General features: G+C 43.8%; 1 protein-coding gene across 4 annotated transcripts in view; it reads left to right on the forward strand.

Annotated features, from left to right (window-relative positions):
• FARP2 (FERM, ARH/RhoGEF and pleckstrin domain protein 2) overlaps positions 1–16,465 on the forward strand; it is a 1,344,877-nt gene that overhangs the window by 1,183,353 nt on the left and 145,059 nt on the right. Inside the window, exon 24 of one of the 4 annotated variants that reach the window (XM_085634162.1) lies at positions 453–571. The exons of the other annotated variants lie outside the window; for them this stretch is intronic. Coding sequence (XP_085490288.1) covers positions 453–571 — 119 coding nt within the window. The remainder of the gene's footprint in view (positions 1–452; positions 572–16,465) is intronic. 4 annotated transcript variants of the gene reach the window in all.

A 16,465-nucleotide genomic window follows, 5' to 3' on the forward strand; every position in this document is an offset into this window, starting at 1 on the left:
AATTTACCTTCATGTTCAGCGTACCTTTCTATTTCGTCTGTGGCTGTCAATTCACGAGCTGTGATTCTCCGTTTTGATGTAAAGCGCATTCCTTTTAACGTCTTATTTCCCTTTATTTTACCATTCTTCCCTTTCAAGTGCATTATCCCCTACAAACCAGATTTATAGCATTACTGTTGTCTTGGTTTAACTTTCTGTATCTCGCCCTCCTGTTTCTTATCTCAAATCCATGTTCCCATGCTGCCCCCCCCTGATTTGGTACTTGAACGTTTTGCCACCTGAAAATCATGGTCGTTTCTTGGTTTACCGTGGTATATAGCGTTGGCATTACTCAACCATGCTGCTTGCTTCATACATGTCCACTTCATCCAATACTTGCATGTCGCGTTTCTCTGCTTGCTTTACTCCTCACTTTTAATGATCACTGTCCTGCTTTCTCACCTTTTCTTCAGAGCTTCCTCCTCACTATCTTCTTTGCCAGGGTCAAAAACAGCGCCCCAATACCATCAGCCATGTGTGTTGGTACCGGAATCAGAGCCTCTCTTTGACTGATTACCTGTATATGATTCAGGTAAAAACGTAGTCATTGCTCTAGGTGCAGATCTGAGAATCTGTTGTCATCAGTCGCTCTACTGCCATTAGTCGTCAAGTCTTCCCTTTTCCTACCACTAACCCTGCTTGTCTACATCACTTTTATGATCTTTCTAACCCACCCTTTGCCTTGTCTGCCAACACCATTCCCCTACTTGTATTTCCATTTTTGTTATTGTGTGATTGTTCTTCCTGTCCTTCTTTGTTTGTTGTGTTTGTGCCCTGGCCTCTGTTAGTTCCACATCTATCTACTTATGGTGCTTCCAGCACACACCCTGTTCCCCTTGGGTATCTGCCTGTACCAGCTCTCTTTAACCTCCCACCTTACCCTTTTAGGCCACAGCATTTACTTTTTTTTAATTATTGATTTTTACAGCAGCAAATAAGTCGTTGGGCGATCACTACATATACAACAAGTGATTAAATAGAAACATAATAAACAGAACTACGCATCACTTTCAATACTCAACATGATTTAACAGATCATACTTTTAACATTGAATCCAATTGTGAATAGGGGCCAAGATTTTTAAACCAAAAGCTTTCCTTTTCTTCCCAGAAACAGTACACAGCTTTCTCTAATTGATAAATATTTAACAGTTTAGATTGCCATTGAGAGAATGATGGAGGACCAGCATCAAGCCAATGAGAAGTTATGCAATATCTAAAAATAGACCTAGATATGAATAAAAAACCTTCTACAGCATGTGTATGCAGCCTATCTGGATTTGATTGAATGCCAAGTATTACAAGTTCGGCTGAGAGTACTACTGATAAGTTCATGATATTATTTAAGAACTTTTGAACTTCAAAAATAAATTGGATTAAATTAGGACAGAAAAAACATATGAATAGAATTTGCACCTGGAAATCCACAGCGGCTGCATTTATCACCTCTATTACCTTTCCACTTTAATAATTTGGCAGGGGTATAATATAGATCGAATATGCTCATGAAATTGGCTTTTTAGAGATCCATTAAATAAGATTTGATCGGACAGTACTAATGCATCAGATAAATTAATATTCTCTATACCCAAATCTCTTTGCCATTTTATATTAAACAATTCAAGATTGTCTTCTAATCGGTTTATCATAGTCTGATAGATCACCCCAATTCTATTTTGTTTCCAGCAACATTCTAATACATCAATTTTCTTGATTTTATTAGTGTTCAATACGTTTTTTGAGTTTAGAAAGCTGCGTACTTGAAGATATTTAAAAAAATCCGCTTTAGCCAAATTATATTGTTGTTGTAGATACATAAATGTAGCAAATTGTTCATCTGGATAAAGATCCCCTAATTGAAATATATTGGAGCTTTGCCAACGCTGCAAAATATGATCTGTAAATATTATTGGCAACATCGGATTATCAAATAATGGTGTATAGTAACTGAAATTACTATTCAAACTAAATCTTCGCTTGCATTGCTTCCATATCTGGTAGGCCGCTAACAGACCTTTAAATCTTGTTTTTTTGTAATAACTTGGTTCAGTAAAACATACTAAACATCTTCGTGCTTGAGTACCAAGAATCATTGTATAAATTGATGGATATAAAAAATCATCTATGACTATCCCTTGAAAGATTAAGACACTCATAAGCCTAAGCGATACCGCCAAATAATATAAACGAAAATTCGGCATTCCCCAACCTCCTCTAGGCGAAGGTAAGGTACACCACTTGAGAGACCTCCTAACTCTTTTATATCCCCATAAAAATCTTGAGATTATTCTATCTAGTTTAATAAAAAAACTAGAGGAAAAAAGTAAAGGTATAGTCTGAAAGAAATAAAGAAATTTAGGAAAAAAAAGCATCTTGACGGCATTAGTACGACCATAAAGAGAAATATGTAAATGTTTTAACCTCTCAAGGGACCTACTAGTGGAAGCAAGTAGTGGGTCAAGATTAAGACCTAAAATATCTTCTACGTTAGCAGACAATTTAACACCTAAATAAATTCCACAGGAAAACCCTTCCAAACCAAAATACGCCAAAGGAATCCCCAGTCAACCCTATCGAACGCCTTCTCGACGTCCAGTAGGACCACACCGACTGGGGATCCCGAGGCCTGCGCCCAGTCAAGAAGAGTAATAATTCTTCTAATATGATCCGTTGTGTCTCTTTTTTTTATAAAGCCGTGTTGACATTTAGCTACTAAATTAGGCACAAAGTCTTTTAGCCTATTTGCTAAAATTTTGGAAAAGATCTTGCTGTCGGAAGTTAATAAAGAGAATGGTCTATATGACCCAAGATCCATAGAATCCTTGCCTTTTTTTTTTAATACAACTATGGTTGCTAGTAACCATGAGGGAGGAGACCGAACATGCAGCGCTTCTTGAAAAATTTTCAACAGCTCTAATTTCAGAACATTACGGAACGTACGATAAAATTCCAAGGGACCCATTGCTTTACCAGAAGCTAAACCAAGAATAACCCCTTCTATCTCTTCCCAAGTGATTGGGGCAGATTACACGGCTCTTTGATCTTCAGTAAGAGAGGAGGAACAGTCTAGATTTAAAAGGTAATTGGACACATCACTCCTTACACTAGTACCATCGTTCGATTTATTATACAAAGATTGATAAAAATCCCGGAATGCCTTCAGTATGCCAGACCTTGACTCTTGACTGACACCATCCTGATCCGTGATTTTAATTATATCAGTGATAGCTGCCTTCTGCTTCAATCTTTGCGCTAATATTCTGCCCGTCTGCTCACTTAATTCATAGCATTCTTTCTTAAATAATATATACTTCGTAGCTACCTGTTCTGCCAAAAAGGAATAGACAGCTGATCGCTCAGAAAACAAAACTTTTTGTGCATCCCGTACACCAGAACCAGATCTGATACAAGAGGCTAATTTTACTTCAGCCTGGGTTATTTTGTCCAAGGCGACCTTAAATGCAACTTGGTTTTTTTTAAGACGGTATTGCGAATAGGTCAGGGTCTCACCTCTAATAGTCGATTTAAAAGTGTCCCAAACTATCTGAATCGAAGCAGTATTATTATTATTCGGAAAAAAATCTTTTATAATCATGTCCATATGGACTAAGTAGTCCTGGTCTAACAATAAATTTCTTTGAAATGACCATTGTCTTTTATTAAGGTACTCCATAGGAGGGAGTGATACTTCTAGTACAATAGGGTTGTGATCGGAGATAATTTGTGGTAAAATGTCTATACTTATATCTTCAGTAAACTTTGCAGAAATAAAAAAATAATCTAAACGAACACATTTTTGGTGTGGAGCTGAAAAATACGTGAAGCCTGGCTCCGTAGATCTAAGCTTATTCCAAACATCAGCCCATTCCCTAGAATTAGTTCCCTAAGGGCTCTGAAAGTTTGGATCTTATGGCCCTTATAATTCCAAGTATCCCTAATGTTACAATTAGCATCAATATTAATGTTGAAATCTCCACATAGAATTAAAGGATAGTTCCAATCGGCTAATTCAGAATTAATAAGATTAAATGCGTCCTTATCGTCTAGATTAGGACCATATATAGAACAAACAGTAAATTTAATCCCTTCAATAACGATTTCCGCAATTCCCTATCTCCCCCATTTGTCACCTAACGTTCTAATACATTTCCCAGTCCTTTGTTTTATAAGAACAGCAACTCCTCTTGTGACTCCCATTTGTTTAGAACAAATTAAGAGCTCAAGACCCAAATTATTCAACAGACTCCTCTTAGACCATGGGATATGTGTCTCTTTATTTATTTATTATTATTTTATTTAAAACACTTGTAAAGCGCAACTGTCACCTGACAGGTATCCTGGCGCTGAAACTCACTCCTTAAGAAGGAAAGGGATGGGAGGCTGATTAGGGAGATTAGCAGTGAACGGGATTGGGGAAGAGCCAGGTTTTGATTCGCTTTCTGAAATGCAGGAGTTTTGGAATTTGGCGAATATCAACCGGCAAGCTGTTCCAGAGTTTGGCGGCGGCCACTTTGAAGGATCTTCCCCCGGTCCTTACCTTGTTGAATCTGGGTACCAACACCAGGCAGGCTGAGGTGGATCGGAGAGTTCTGATGGGGCCCGTTCTGTGTAATGCCTTGAAGACAAGGCAGAGTGCTTTGAAAGAAATTCGCTGCTTCAGAGGGAGCCAATGTAGCTCGGCGAAGGCTGCTGTGGCCGAGGATCTTCTGGTCCAACCAAGGGCCAGTTTGGCTGCAGCCGACTGGACTCTTTGGAGTCTGTCCAATAGAACGGCTGGGGACTCGAGCAAAAGAGCATTACAATGTCAAGGCGACTAAGGATAGTACACCTGACTATTAGTGCTCGGGCCTGGGCAGGGAGTAGTGGCATGATTTTACGTAAAGAACGCAGTAGGGCCGAGCAAGTAGAGACTGTTTTAGTTACCTGCGTTTCCATGCTGAGGTTGTTGTTTAGCATAACACCCAGATTGCGGACACTAGTGACCGGCTGTGGTTTTTCTGGGTTTTCCGGGGGCCAGAATTCAGTAGGAAATAGACAAGGAATCCGGCTCCCAGAGCAGAACAGGACCTCGGTCTTGGAGGAATTTAATTGCAGGGAATTCATGTGCAGCCAGCCGGCTGTGTCTCTTAAGCAATCATGGAACGATTCCAGGGAGATTGAGTCCTCCCCCTCCCAGGAGAGGATGAGCTGGGTGTCGTCCGCGTAGTTTACCGTTTTCAATTTGTGGGATTTGATTAACGTGATCAGTGGTTTTAGATAAACGTTAAAAAGGATCGGGCTAATGGACGAGCCCTGGGGTACACTGTGAGGTACTGGGGAAAAAGCAGAATGAAAAGGGGGGAGGGACACAGCCTGTTTCCTATCTCTCAAGTATGAGTGGAACCATAACAGGGCGGTGCCGTCGACCCCTGCCTCTCTGAGCCTCTTCATCAGAGTCATATGGTTAACCGTATCGAATGCGGCAGACAGGTCCAATAAGATCAAGGCTACTGCGTGGCGCCTGTCTGCACGCATCCGAAGTTCTTCCATGGCTGTAAGCACCGCCGTTTCGGTGCCATGGGCTGGGCGAAAACCAAATTGGAAGTCGTCCAAGACGTGATTCTGCTCAAGGTGTGTCGAAAGACAGGAGCTAACCCAGCGTTCCACCACTTTCGCCGGAAAGGGTAGGAGCGATATAGGTCGAAAATTAGATAGACACTCGGGGTTCAAGGAGGGTTTTTTTTAGCAGCGGGGTGATGAGTTCTTGCTTCCAGGGGGTGGGGACAAATCCACATCCCAGAGATTGGTTACAGATCCTGCGGAGGGTGTGGAATAATTCAGTTCCGCACGCTTTCCAGATTTTAGGGGGCAATGGGTCAAGGGGGACCCAGAAGTGATTCCGTGTGCCAGTCTCTCGAATTCTGCTTCGGGGATAGAGGGGAAAGCCTGTAGACAGTCCCTTGGAAGGTGTCCTGGACTCGGCGGCTCAGGATTGGTGATAGCGGCTCCGGGGGAGTTTAGATTATCTTGAGGAGGGGGAATTGCAAGATTCTGAATAATTATCTCAATTTTGTTCGTGAAGAACTGTGCGAGATTATCGCATTGGGTCTGAGAAGGGGGGATGGTTTTCTTGGCACAGTCAGGGTGGATGAGGTTATCAAGGATCTGGAAGATGCTTTTGGAGCGATTTGCTGCGTTGACTATAGTGGAGCAGTAATAGGTGGATTTGCTCTCTGCGATGGCTGATTTGTATTCAAGGAGCTTGTTTTTCCAGCTAATTTTGTTTGATTCGCAGTAGCCTTGTCTCCACTTCCTCTCGGCCTGTTTGCAAGCTGATTTGAGGGTTTTCAGGGAGTCGTTATACCATGGGGCTGGTGCTCTGCTTTTAGGTTTGCATCTTTTTAGTGGAGCAATAGAGTCCGTAATGGATACTATCCTCGTGCAAAAGGCTCTGTAGTTGTCTTCAACCGGATTGATTGGGGAGAAGCTACCTCTATAGCTGGCAGCTGATCTGTGCATGTTCTTAATGCACTGCAGGAACCGAGCTGCTGCTCGTTTTTAATATTGCCTCGTTTGTGTCATTTATTTTAAATTCCTCATTTATTATACCCTGCTTTTAACTAGCGCCTATTGCACCTGGCCCTTACTTGCATTTAAATTGGGACACCCACCGCTGTTTGGCGGGTCCGCTTCCCGGCGCAGGTCCGTTTTCAGCGCCATCTTGGATGGGGATGGCTCAACACTAACGCTGATTGGCTGGTATCGCGCTCTAGTCGCCAGGAGGACGCTAGGCGGATACTTAAGAGAGGTAAATCTCCTGCTCTCTCTCTATAGCTGGCAGCTGATCTGTGCATGTTCTTAATGCACTGCAGGAACCGAGCGGCTGCTCGTTTTTAATATTGCCTCGTTTGTGTCATTTATTTTAAATTCCTCATTTATTATACCCTGCTTTTAACTAGCGCCTATTGCACCTGGCCCTTACTTGCATTTAAATTGGGACACCCACCGCTGTTTGGCGGGTCCGCTTCCCGGCGCAGGTCCGTTTTCAGCGCCATCTTGGATGGGGATGGCTCAACACTAACGCTGATTGGCTGGTATCGCGCTCTAGTCGCCAGGAGGACGCTAGGCGGATACTTAAGAGAATCATGCAGACGCGCTGCGGATACGCGCTGCGGGGACGCCAGACTGACGCCGGAGTTACGCCAGAGTTCAGCCCGTCTGCGCCCGTCCGCGTTGAGGACGCGCTGCAGGACGGGCTGGACCCTGGGCCCTCCGACGTTCATCCTTCCCCTCCATTAGAGATTCTGTATGGTACTCTTCTTTCTTTGAGACCTCGTGCACTTTGTTGCCATCACCGGCTTAGACCTGAAGTCCTGAGCCGGGCCCGTTTATGTCCCTCTTGCAATAGCTTTTTCACTCGTCCTACTCAATCCGGTACTCGTGCTACCCCTCTTCAGTCTACCAGCCACATCTGTCAACCCAAACAGGGTTTTTTGGTCAATGCTCGTTCCCTGATTAAACATGGGATCGAATTTCATGATTTCGTCAGTTTGAGGAATCCAGACTGGGTCTTTGTCACTGAAACTTGGGCTTCTGAGTCCGCTGGTCATGATTTGCTTTTGGCTATACCTGAAGGATACACCTTTCTAAGATTAGACAGAGAACGTTGTAGAGGAGGTGGAATAGCCATTCTTTTTAAATCTACTCTCTCCTGCATAATAAAACCTGTATCAGTTTCTACAGATCCTTTTGAAGCGCTTTATTTTTGTATTACGCACACTCCGGTGAGCTCTTTTTCTGGCATATTACTCTATAGACCCCCTGGGTCTAGAGTCAACTTCTGCCCAGAACTTTTTAGAATTTTAGAACCCTATTTTGGTAGGCCTTACTTTACCATTTTGGGCGACATCAATTTCCATTTAGAGGATTCTATATCAAAAGACACCTCCTCTCTGATTAATTCCTTGGAGGCATGTGATTTTGTCCAACTCGTTCTTCATCCGACCCACCAGGCGGGGCACACTCTTGACGGGATCTTCACCAACGATTCCAGACTAGAAGTCGGTTTGCCGGTACCAATTACATGGTCTGACCATTTAGCAGTCCCGCTGTCCCTAGACATTTCCTGTCCTGATGTCACGGCTGACACCGGTAAAAAACAATCTAAAAGGAGCTTCAAAAATTTTACTAAGGAGACACTTGCACCTTTTATCCGCAACATCAGTATTTCAACTAAACAGAAGGTTGATGACTCGGCTCAAGATTTAACTGATGCCATTATCAAAGCTGCTGATGAGCTAGCCCCCCCTTCCTTTAAATCTGCAGCTAGACTGAAGCCATCCGCCCCTTGGTTCTCTGCCGATCTGCGGTTGCTCAGACAAAAATGTAGACAGAAGGAACGTGGCTGGCGTAAATCTTGGGATTTAAAAGATAGAGAAGGCTATAAGAGTCTACTACGGGAGTATAGAAAGCGAATCATTAAGGAAAAACAGGACTATTTTTCTAACTTAACCTGTTCGTTAACATCCTCCAGAGAGCTTTTTAAAATTGTAGACTCCCTTTGCTCCCTTCAGGTTCCTGATCCAGTAGTTGCTTCCCAGGAGCTATGTGACGATATATCGAACTTTTTTTATACAAAGATAGACGATATTTACACAGCCCTAAAGACGCAGAGGAACTCACTCAGTTTGGAGGATTCCGTGCAAATCACACGATTGGAGGCCTGGAATGTAGATTCCCCTCAGTCCCTTGAACACTTCCCGGCTCTTACGCTAGAAGATCTCAACAGCCTGTTGGATAAAACTAAATCTTCATCTCCCCTTGACCCACTGCCCCTCAAGGTGCTTAAAAACTGCAGAGAAATCATTCTTCCTCCGATGCTTGAGGTAATGAATGGAGCCTTGGAACAGGGCATTTTTCCATCACTTTGGAAGAGAGCCATCGTAAAGCCGCTTTTGAAAAAGACCACCTTGGACCCTGGAGTGCTGAAAAATTTTAGACCCATCTCTCTGCTGCCAGCCCCTGCTAAGATGTTGGAGACCCACTTGAACTTCCATCTTTCGAACTTCCTCGACGCCTCTGGCTTCTTGGATGGGTCCCAACACGGCTTTAGAAAGCTACATAGCACGGAGTCTGCATTGACAAAAGTCATGGATAACATCCGCAGAAAAGTAGATTTGGGTCTTACCTCCGTACTGGTGCTGCTTGATCTTTCAGCAGCTTTCGACACCCTGTCTCCCCTGACTTTAACATCCAGGTTAAGGGAGGCAGGGGTAGTCGGACCAGCGCTCAGTCTCATGAGCTCCTTCTTACAACATCGAGAGCAACGTGTCATGCTAGGTGAATACCTCTCCCCTGTCAAGTCGTTGCAATGTGGGGTGCCACAGGGGTCGGCACTGAGCCCGACCCTGTTTAACATCTATGTGGCCCCCCTTGCAAGACTTGTAAGATCTCAGGGGATGGAGGTAGTGTCGTATGCGGACGACACGCAGATTATGGTATCCCTGACCCACTCTGTCAGTAAAACTGCCTCTAACTTTAGGGCCTGCATGCAACTTGTTGCAGATTGGATGGTCTCCAACTCCCTAAAGTTGAATGGGGACAAGACAGAGGTCCTGGTCTTTGGCAAGGACCAGGACATATGGTCAGATGACTGGTGGCCCCCCTCTTTAGGCAGCTGCCCTATACCTACCAAATCTGCTAGAAACCTAGGTGTCATCTTTGACACCCAGCTCTCCATGGAGCTACAGGTGAATAGAACGGTGGCGACCTGTTGGGGTGTCATCAAGACCCTAAAAAGGATTGTGAATTATTTGTCCCCTCAGGCGCGGAAACAGGTGGTGATTGCCCTTGTTGGCTCAAGGCTCGATTACTGTAACTCTGTGTACGCCGGGGCCAACAAGGGCTTGCTCCAGCGTCTACAGGTCATACAGAACGCTGCAGCGCGGTTTGCCCTCGCTTTGCCCTGGTTGTCATCAATGACCTTAGCGAGGAAGAACCTCCATTGGCTCCCCATTCCGTCAAGGATCACTTTCAAACTTCTTTGCCTTACATTTAAGGCTCTAACTGCAGGATCGGCTGATGCTCTTGGTTCATTACTTACCAGATATGTTCCGAGTAGATATTTACGTTCCAGCGAGCAACACCAACTGGTAATCCCCAGAGCCAAGAAGGTTAGATGGGGGTCCAAAGCTTTTTCCATATTGGCACCTCTAATGTGGAATTCACTCCCCCTTGAAATCAAACGACTTCCTTCCCTTGACCTCTTTAGGAAGTCCTTGAAAACTTGGCTCTTTATTAAGGCATACCAGTAGGTTCTGTTTCTGTCTGCTATCAGCTCTATATTTTGTTTTAGGCGCCTTGACGCCCACTGGGCATAGTTGCGCATTATAAATAATATTTCATTCATTCATTCATCTTCTACGTTGAAGACGGTGGTGGTAGAGCTCAGTTTTTCCAGAGCTTTCCAGTCCCTATAGTTAAATTCGGATGGCGCGCTATTATTCAGATTTCTGGTTTTTGTGGTGGTAATGTAGAATTTGATAAGAGCATGATCTGTCCAGCTCATAGGCAGAATATCGTTAAGATGTGTTAAACCCTGGCTGGAAAAGATGAGGTCAAGTCGGTGGCCTGCTGAGTGGGTAGGATGCTTAACCAGTTGGTAGAGTCCCACGCTTTCGCAGGAGAGCAGGAGGTTTTCTAGACCAGTGTCTAGGCTCCCATTTGGCCATAGGTTAAAGTCCCCTAGAACGATTAATTTATTATGGGAGGTTGCCATATTCGTGAAGGTAGTCAGTAGCACTTGCTGTTGTTGGAAGGTGAAAGACCCTGGAGGTCGGTAGCAAATGATTGCCGTGAAAATGCCTCCGGAGTGGCAGTTTATGGAAAGGCCGAAGAGCTCAGTCCCCGCAACTGAGTCCATGTCTATAATATTAATGTGCCAGGAGGCTCTATATATCATGCCTACACCGCCACCACGGCCTTTAGGTCTGGGAAGGTGCAAAATTTTGAAGTCTTGAGGGCAAGCCCATGCTAATTCAATGTCGCAGTTTGCGTGAGTCCACGTTTCGGTAAGAAAGAGGACATCCAGGTGGTGAGATTCTATGAGGAGATGAATTTCGTTAGCATGCTTTGGCAGTGATCTGACATTCAGAAGGCCTCCCAGGAGCAGACCCTTATGAGTGAAGTCAAGCAGTGGAAAGGCGGTGTCATCAAAGATGAGCTTACCTTCGTGAGCGAATTCTCGCAGGTTAAACAGGGTTTCCCGCGTATAGCGGGGAGGCTGCGAGCATATTTGTGCAGAGATGTCTGCGCTAGTCGCGTCCTCGTTGCGGACGAGCGCAGACGAGCTTGCCTTAAGCGCGCCTTTGGCGCGCAAACGGCGCTCCCGCTGCGCTCGTCCGCTGCGCTTCCTCCAGTAGTACATTTTATAGGAGGGAGAGGCGGGGGGGGCGTGGCCAGAGAGGGGGCGTGGCCTCGCTGCACGCCGTCAATGGCGGCGATCAGGGGGCGTATGTCGGCGTTTGGGAGGCGCTGCTTGCACTCAGCAGGCTCCCAGAGCGAGTCAAGAATGCTTTTGCCAGGTAGGCGAATAATTCTACACACAGAAATAAAATAACAATCAACTATTTAAAATGTTTTAAAAAGCGGCAATTGCGATGTATGCTCCCGGCTTTTCGCCTCAGGAGTGAGAAGTCAATCAAATCGCGCTCTCTTGAAGACATAAGATATCAAATTGCAAAAACTGAATCAAATGTCGCAGAATCCCTACCTTTTTAAAGTCATTCAAGCCATTGATATTTAGCGAGCAGATTTTAATTTTTCTCCCCATATTAAAGTTTTGAAAAACACAATAAACAATAATGTTTTAATATCATGATGCTCTTGTAATTCTTATAACTTATAGAAATCCACCTATTCTGTTTTATAGTGCCCAAATCAACTATTATTGCTGCGTTACACCCCAACCACCCCCGCCCCCACCCCCAGGTCCAGGACCAACAACCCACCCCCCTCCCCAACACATGAGGCTCAGGAACTCTCAGTTCCTGCAAGATATGGAGTGCCGCGTCCTCCCAGCTCCGCATACCGCAATAGGAACAGAATAAGAACAAACAAAGAATGAGAGAACAAAAAAAAAGAAAAAATCCAATATACCCCTAATAGCTTCAAGATTAAATCTAATACAAAAAGATAGTAATATTGTGACTAATAGCGCTCCAAATTTTTATAATGTAAGTAGAAACTCCTTAGCCTTAATTTTTGATAGAAAGAATTTTGTTTGCCCTTTCCACAAAATTTTTAATTTAGCAGGGTTTTGGAGGTAAACGGTGGCTCCTTTTTTCTGAAAATCAGGTATTAGTTGTCTAAGATGCCACCGCTGGGCCACCGTTGCCTGACAAAAGTCCGGCCGCACAAAAAATGTACATCCTTTAGCAGTTACTTTTTTCTCAGGTCTGGCTAGGGTTAAGACTTCTTCCCTTGCAAGGAAATTGTTAAAGCTAACAAGGATTGCCCGAGGATAATCTACCTCACCCTGACGAATTTTCCTAATAGAAAAGGGAAAACGATGCGCTCTTTGGACTTCTTTAGACCAGTCCCATAATTTTACCTCAGGAAAAGCCTCGTTTAAAAGTCCAATAACAAATTGTCTAGCATCAGTCCCTTCTTTCTTTTCAGGTATACCAAGAAATCGTAAGTTGTTTCTACGAGCCTGATTTTCTAGGCCCGTTAACTTATAAGAGAGGTCATCCCTATGAGCTTTAACATGCTCAAGTTCTTGCTTTTGAGATCTAGACTCTTCCTCCAAAGCCAGAATACGGGCTTCAGCTTCAGTTACTCTATCGGCAGTTTCAGCAGAGAGTTTAATTGCTCGACGGACAGTATTTTTCAATTTTGTACAGGTGGCTTGAGTACGAAGATTTTCTGCTTTAATTTCCACCCGGTGCGCCATCATGGTGTTGTAAATAGTGATAAGCGTAATTTCAGTGGGGGTTTCAACCTAATTATTTTCGCCTTCAGTATTGGGAAGTGTCTCCGCAGTTACAGTCCCAGTTAGTACCTCTAAATTATTTTCTACAGATATATCAGGCCTATTTACATAATCAGACACAGTATTCTTGGCGCCTTTTATAATAAATTTAGTAGAGATGCGATTATGAGACCCCCTCTTTTTGTGACTCTTAACTGTAGCAACACTACCATTAGGTGAAGCTAAAATGGTTCTTATGTCCCCAACATCTTCATCCTCTCCTAAGAGACTACTCTCTGCAGTATAATCCGCCCAATCCTTGCTACAATTTGGACTATCGTCAAACGAATGATCTGACATAGAGTAAAAAGAAGGCGACGAAGGGGGCTCGAGGCAAGATGGCGGCCGTGGCGTGGGCTGTGTGAACAGCTCTATACTCCAGCTCCGCGTTTCTGCGAGAAGGCATACTGAATGCGGATTGAATTATCGTTCAACATAGCTATCCAAATTAGTTATTTACCATCTTGACTTGAATCAACGGTAATCGATGGAGAGGAAGCTTTAATACGCTTAATATGCTTTGATGCGCTGAGAGAGAGAAAGTTACTGCGCTAGATTCAACGGAGCAGGTTCGACCCGGAATCTAGGATCTGGCTGTGGATTTCCCTCTGAGAGGGGTTTTTGCCTGTTTGGACTCTGCTTCTGTAGCGGCGTTACTTTGAACTCACTTACGGGTGCTGCTTGATATACTTCGACCCCGTAAGCGTCTCCCGCTGTGGCGTTTTTCTGGATTCTCTGTAGGTTTCCAGGGCTCAGTGGTGCGTGAGAGCGGTGGGTCTCGAAAAAGCAAGAAGATGCCGCAGAGAACTCAGAAGGCTCACATGAAGATCCAAACCCGGAGTGTTAAGGTAAAGCAGCCAGCGGAGGGAAGGAGGTCCCAGGTTAAAGATACTGTAAATTAATCTCCGTCTTCATTAGAAATGGAGACTATCGATGGAGCGGGTAATGCTTTGGGTGCCGAATTGACTAAAAATGTTCCTTGGCCTCAACGTAATCCCAAACTAGGCACTCTTCCGCTCCACAGTTTTTTGGAAAAAAAATATCAAAAAATACGGACACTGTATCCTTAACTTCTACTACACCGGCGGTGGATCTGTCTGAGGCAGTAGTTGATAATACTATTGCCATGACAGAAGGGATACAAGACATAACAGAAACAATTGTGGACTTAGAGCCTCGGGCTCGAGGCTCGCAAGGGATTATGGTAGATAGAGTCCAAACGGATCTACCACAGTTTGTATTGACTGCTGAGCCTGTTGAGCCTCCTTCGGGTACTGACTCTAATCTTTTGGAAGAAGCACTAACTCTTCAAGAGGGTGGGTAAAATTTTTACTCTATGTCAGATCATTCGATTGACGATAGTCCAAATTGTATTCCACAGCATTTACAACTATCTTTCCCACACCTCTGTCTGAGTCTTAAGGCTGGGCTATATCAGAGAATTACCAACTGGGCTATTCCATTAAACTGGGATCCAAATTAGAAAGGAAACTCCAGCCATCACCTCCCTCCAACATTAATATTGCATCCATTCATCTACCCCAATCACAGCAAACACATTGTCAATGTCTACTTTCACCGCATGCTAGAGCCGTCTTTGTAATGACATGGGTCACACCTGACCCACGTGCCTCTCAGTGTTATCTGAAGCACACTGAGGCGCTGCCATCGCAGTCAAGCTTGAATCCATCTTGGCGCTGACCACCGGCCAGTGCCAGAACTTTCCAATGAAAAAGTAATTTTCAAAGTACTTTTAAATCCAATTTATTCAAGTAAACCAAAATGCACATTCCAAGTCTTCCTCTTCATCAGTCTATAATTGTATGTCACCTGTCCATTCCCTAACTCCGTATCAATAGACTAAGAGCTTTATCCTACCTGACCTCGGCCACATTTCCCCTGGGTCATGCCAAGAACAATACCAGTGGGTGGTCCGCCTCCTATTGCACCTCTTTCCAACATTATGACAAACCAATATCAAAATTGTAGTAAGTGATTAAGTGTGTATTGTCAATTTTCTCTTATGAACCACAAGTTTAATAATTTCAAAATATTCACTCTTAAAATAAAAAACTATATATATACAATAAATATTACACCATCTACACAGAGCTTTCCAAAAATATAGGTTGGATTACATTGGGTTCAACAATGCAAGTTTTGTGCCTATCTGTCAAGTGGGAGAAAAAAAAAAGAAAGGCCCCAAAGTGACATTTCCCTAAGGATTCTTTGCACCTCAATACAGAAAAACGACTGAATAGAATTACACCAAACTTGGCATGTAGATAGAACTTTATTTAGTTTGGGGTAAATTCATAAAGTATTTTTCCAGAAATTAGCATTTAAGAAGTGTTCCAATATGGGCATGAAATGATTATGTTTTTGAGAAATTAGTACAGTTAATCCTCTGCCCCAGAGGATCACCTGGAGTAATAACTATAACAAAATATTGTCCCCGGTAAGAATACTTTAGATGCAAAGAACCAAATAATGAATAAAATATATTTAAAGGAGTTTATGAAAAACTATTGCATGGCACATAGCGCAGCTGTGAATTTTGGTGCGAAATAAACGTGCTCTGTGCTCTCTTTAGAGGTGATACACTCCAGTGATAAATCGTGATCAACAAACATATGAACAGCATGACCCGTTACAGCAAGTTCTCAACAATCTAATAGAGTCCATTTGTTTTAAAGACGAAAGGTATGCTGTTACTAAAGGAGGGGGTCCCTGGTGACAAGCCTCAGGACAGGGTGGGTGGGAATGGCCTGAGCTGGAAATATGCTGGATACCCATAGGGGGCTCCAATCAGCCTGCAGTGGGAAGCACGCATGTGGTCTGGGTCTCAAGGTTGAGGGCCGGAATCCTTCACTGGGCTCCAATCAGCCTAAAGCTATAGATTTGCTGGTAGCGCTGACTGGCAGCATAGAGTCCTTTCGGGACAATGAGTTCTCAAGCTCAGGACATTCCAGCTCACCCTGTTCCAGAGGATTGTCACCAGAGACCCCCTCCTTTTACACCTGGATTACCTTTCCTAACCTCTCTCTCAGACATGTAGTATCCTCCTGAGTCCTGATGATGATCCTGTCATTTTTATTGGAATCGAAACACCGTCAACTTTAAAAGCAGAGACGTTTTAAGGCACATACAAAACGGGCAATTGCCTGGGGCCTTCAATAATAATGAGGTTTCTAAGTTGCACTCCAAATTCTTTTCTTCTCGAGTGATTCAAAGTGTGTTCATGTAGCAATGTGCTGCAGTGATGTGCCCTCTGCTCGAGACACAATTAGAGAAAAACTAAAGGAACAGCAGCACAGCAGCTAGAGTGCAGACCCACTACAAACAAGTAAAGGAAAAACACCTACAAGGGATCATTCCCGATTGTTAAACTACGTCTCAAGCGAAACAAAGACTTCC

Source organism: Triturus cristatus, chromosome 11 (assembly GCF_964204655.1).
Source record: "Triturus cristatus chromosome 11, aTriCri1.1, whole genome shotgun sequence".
Classification (NCBI taxonomy): domain Eukaryota; kingdom Metazoa; phylum Chordata; class Amphibia; order Caudata; family Salamandridae; genus Triturus; species Triturus cristatus.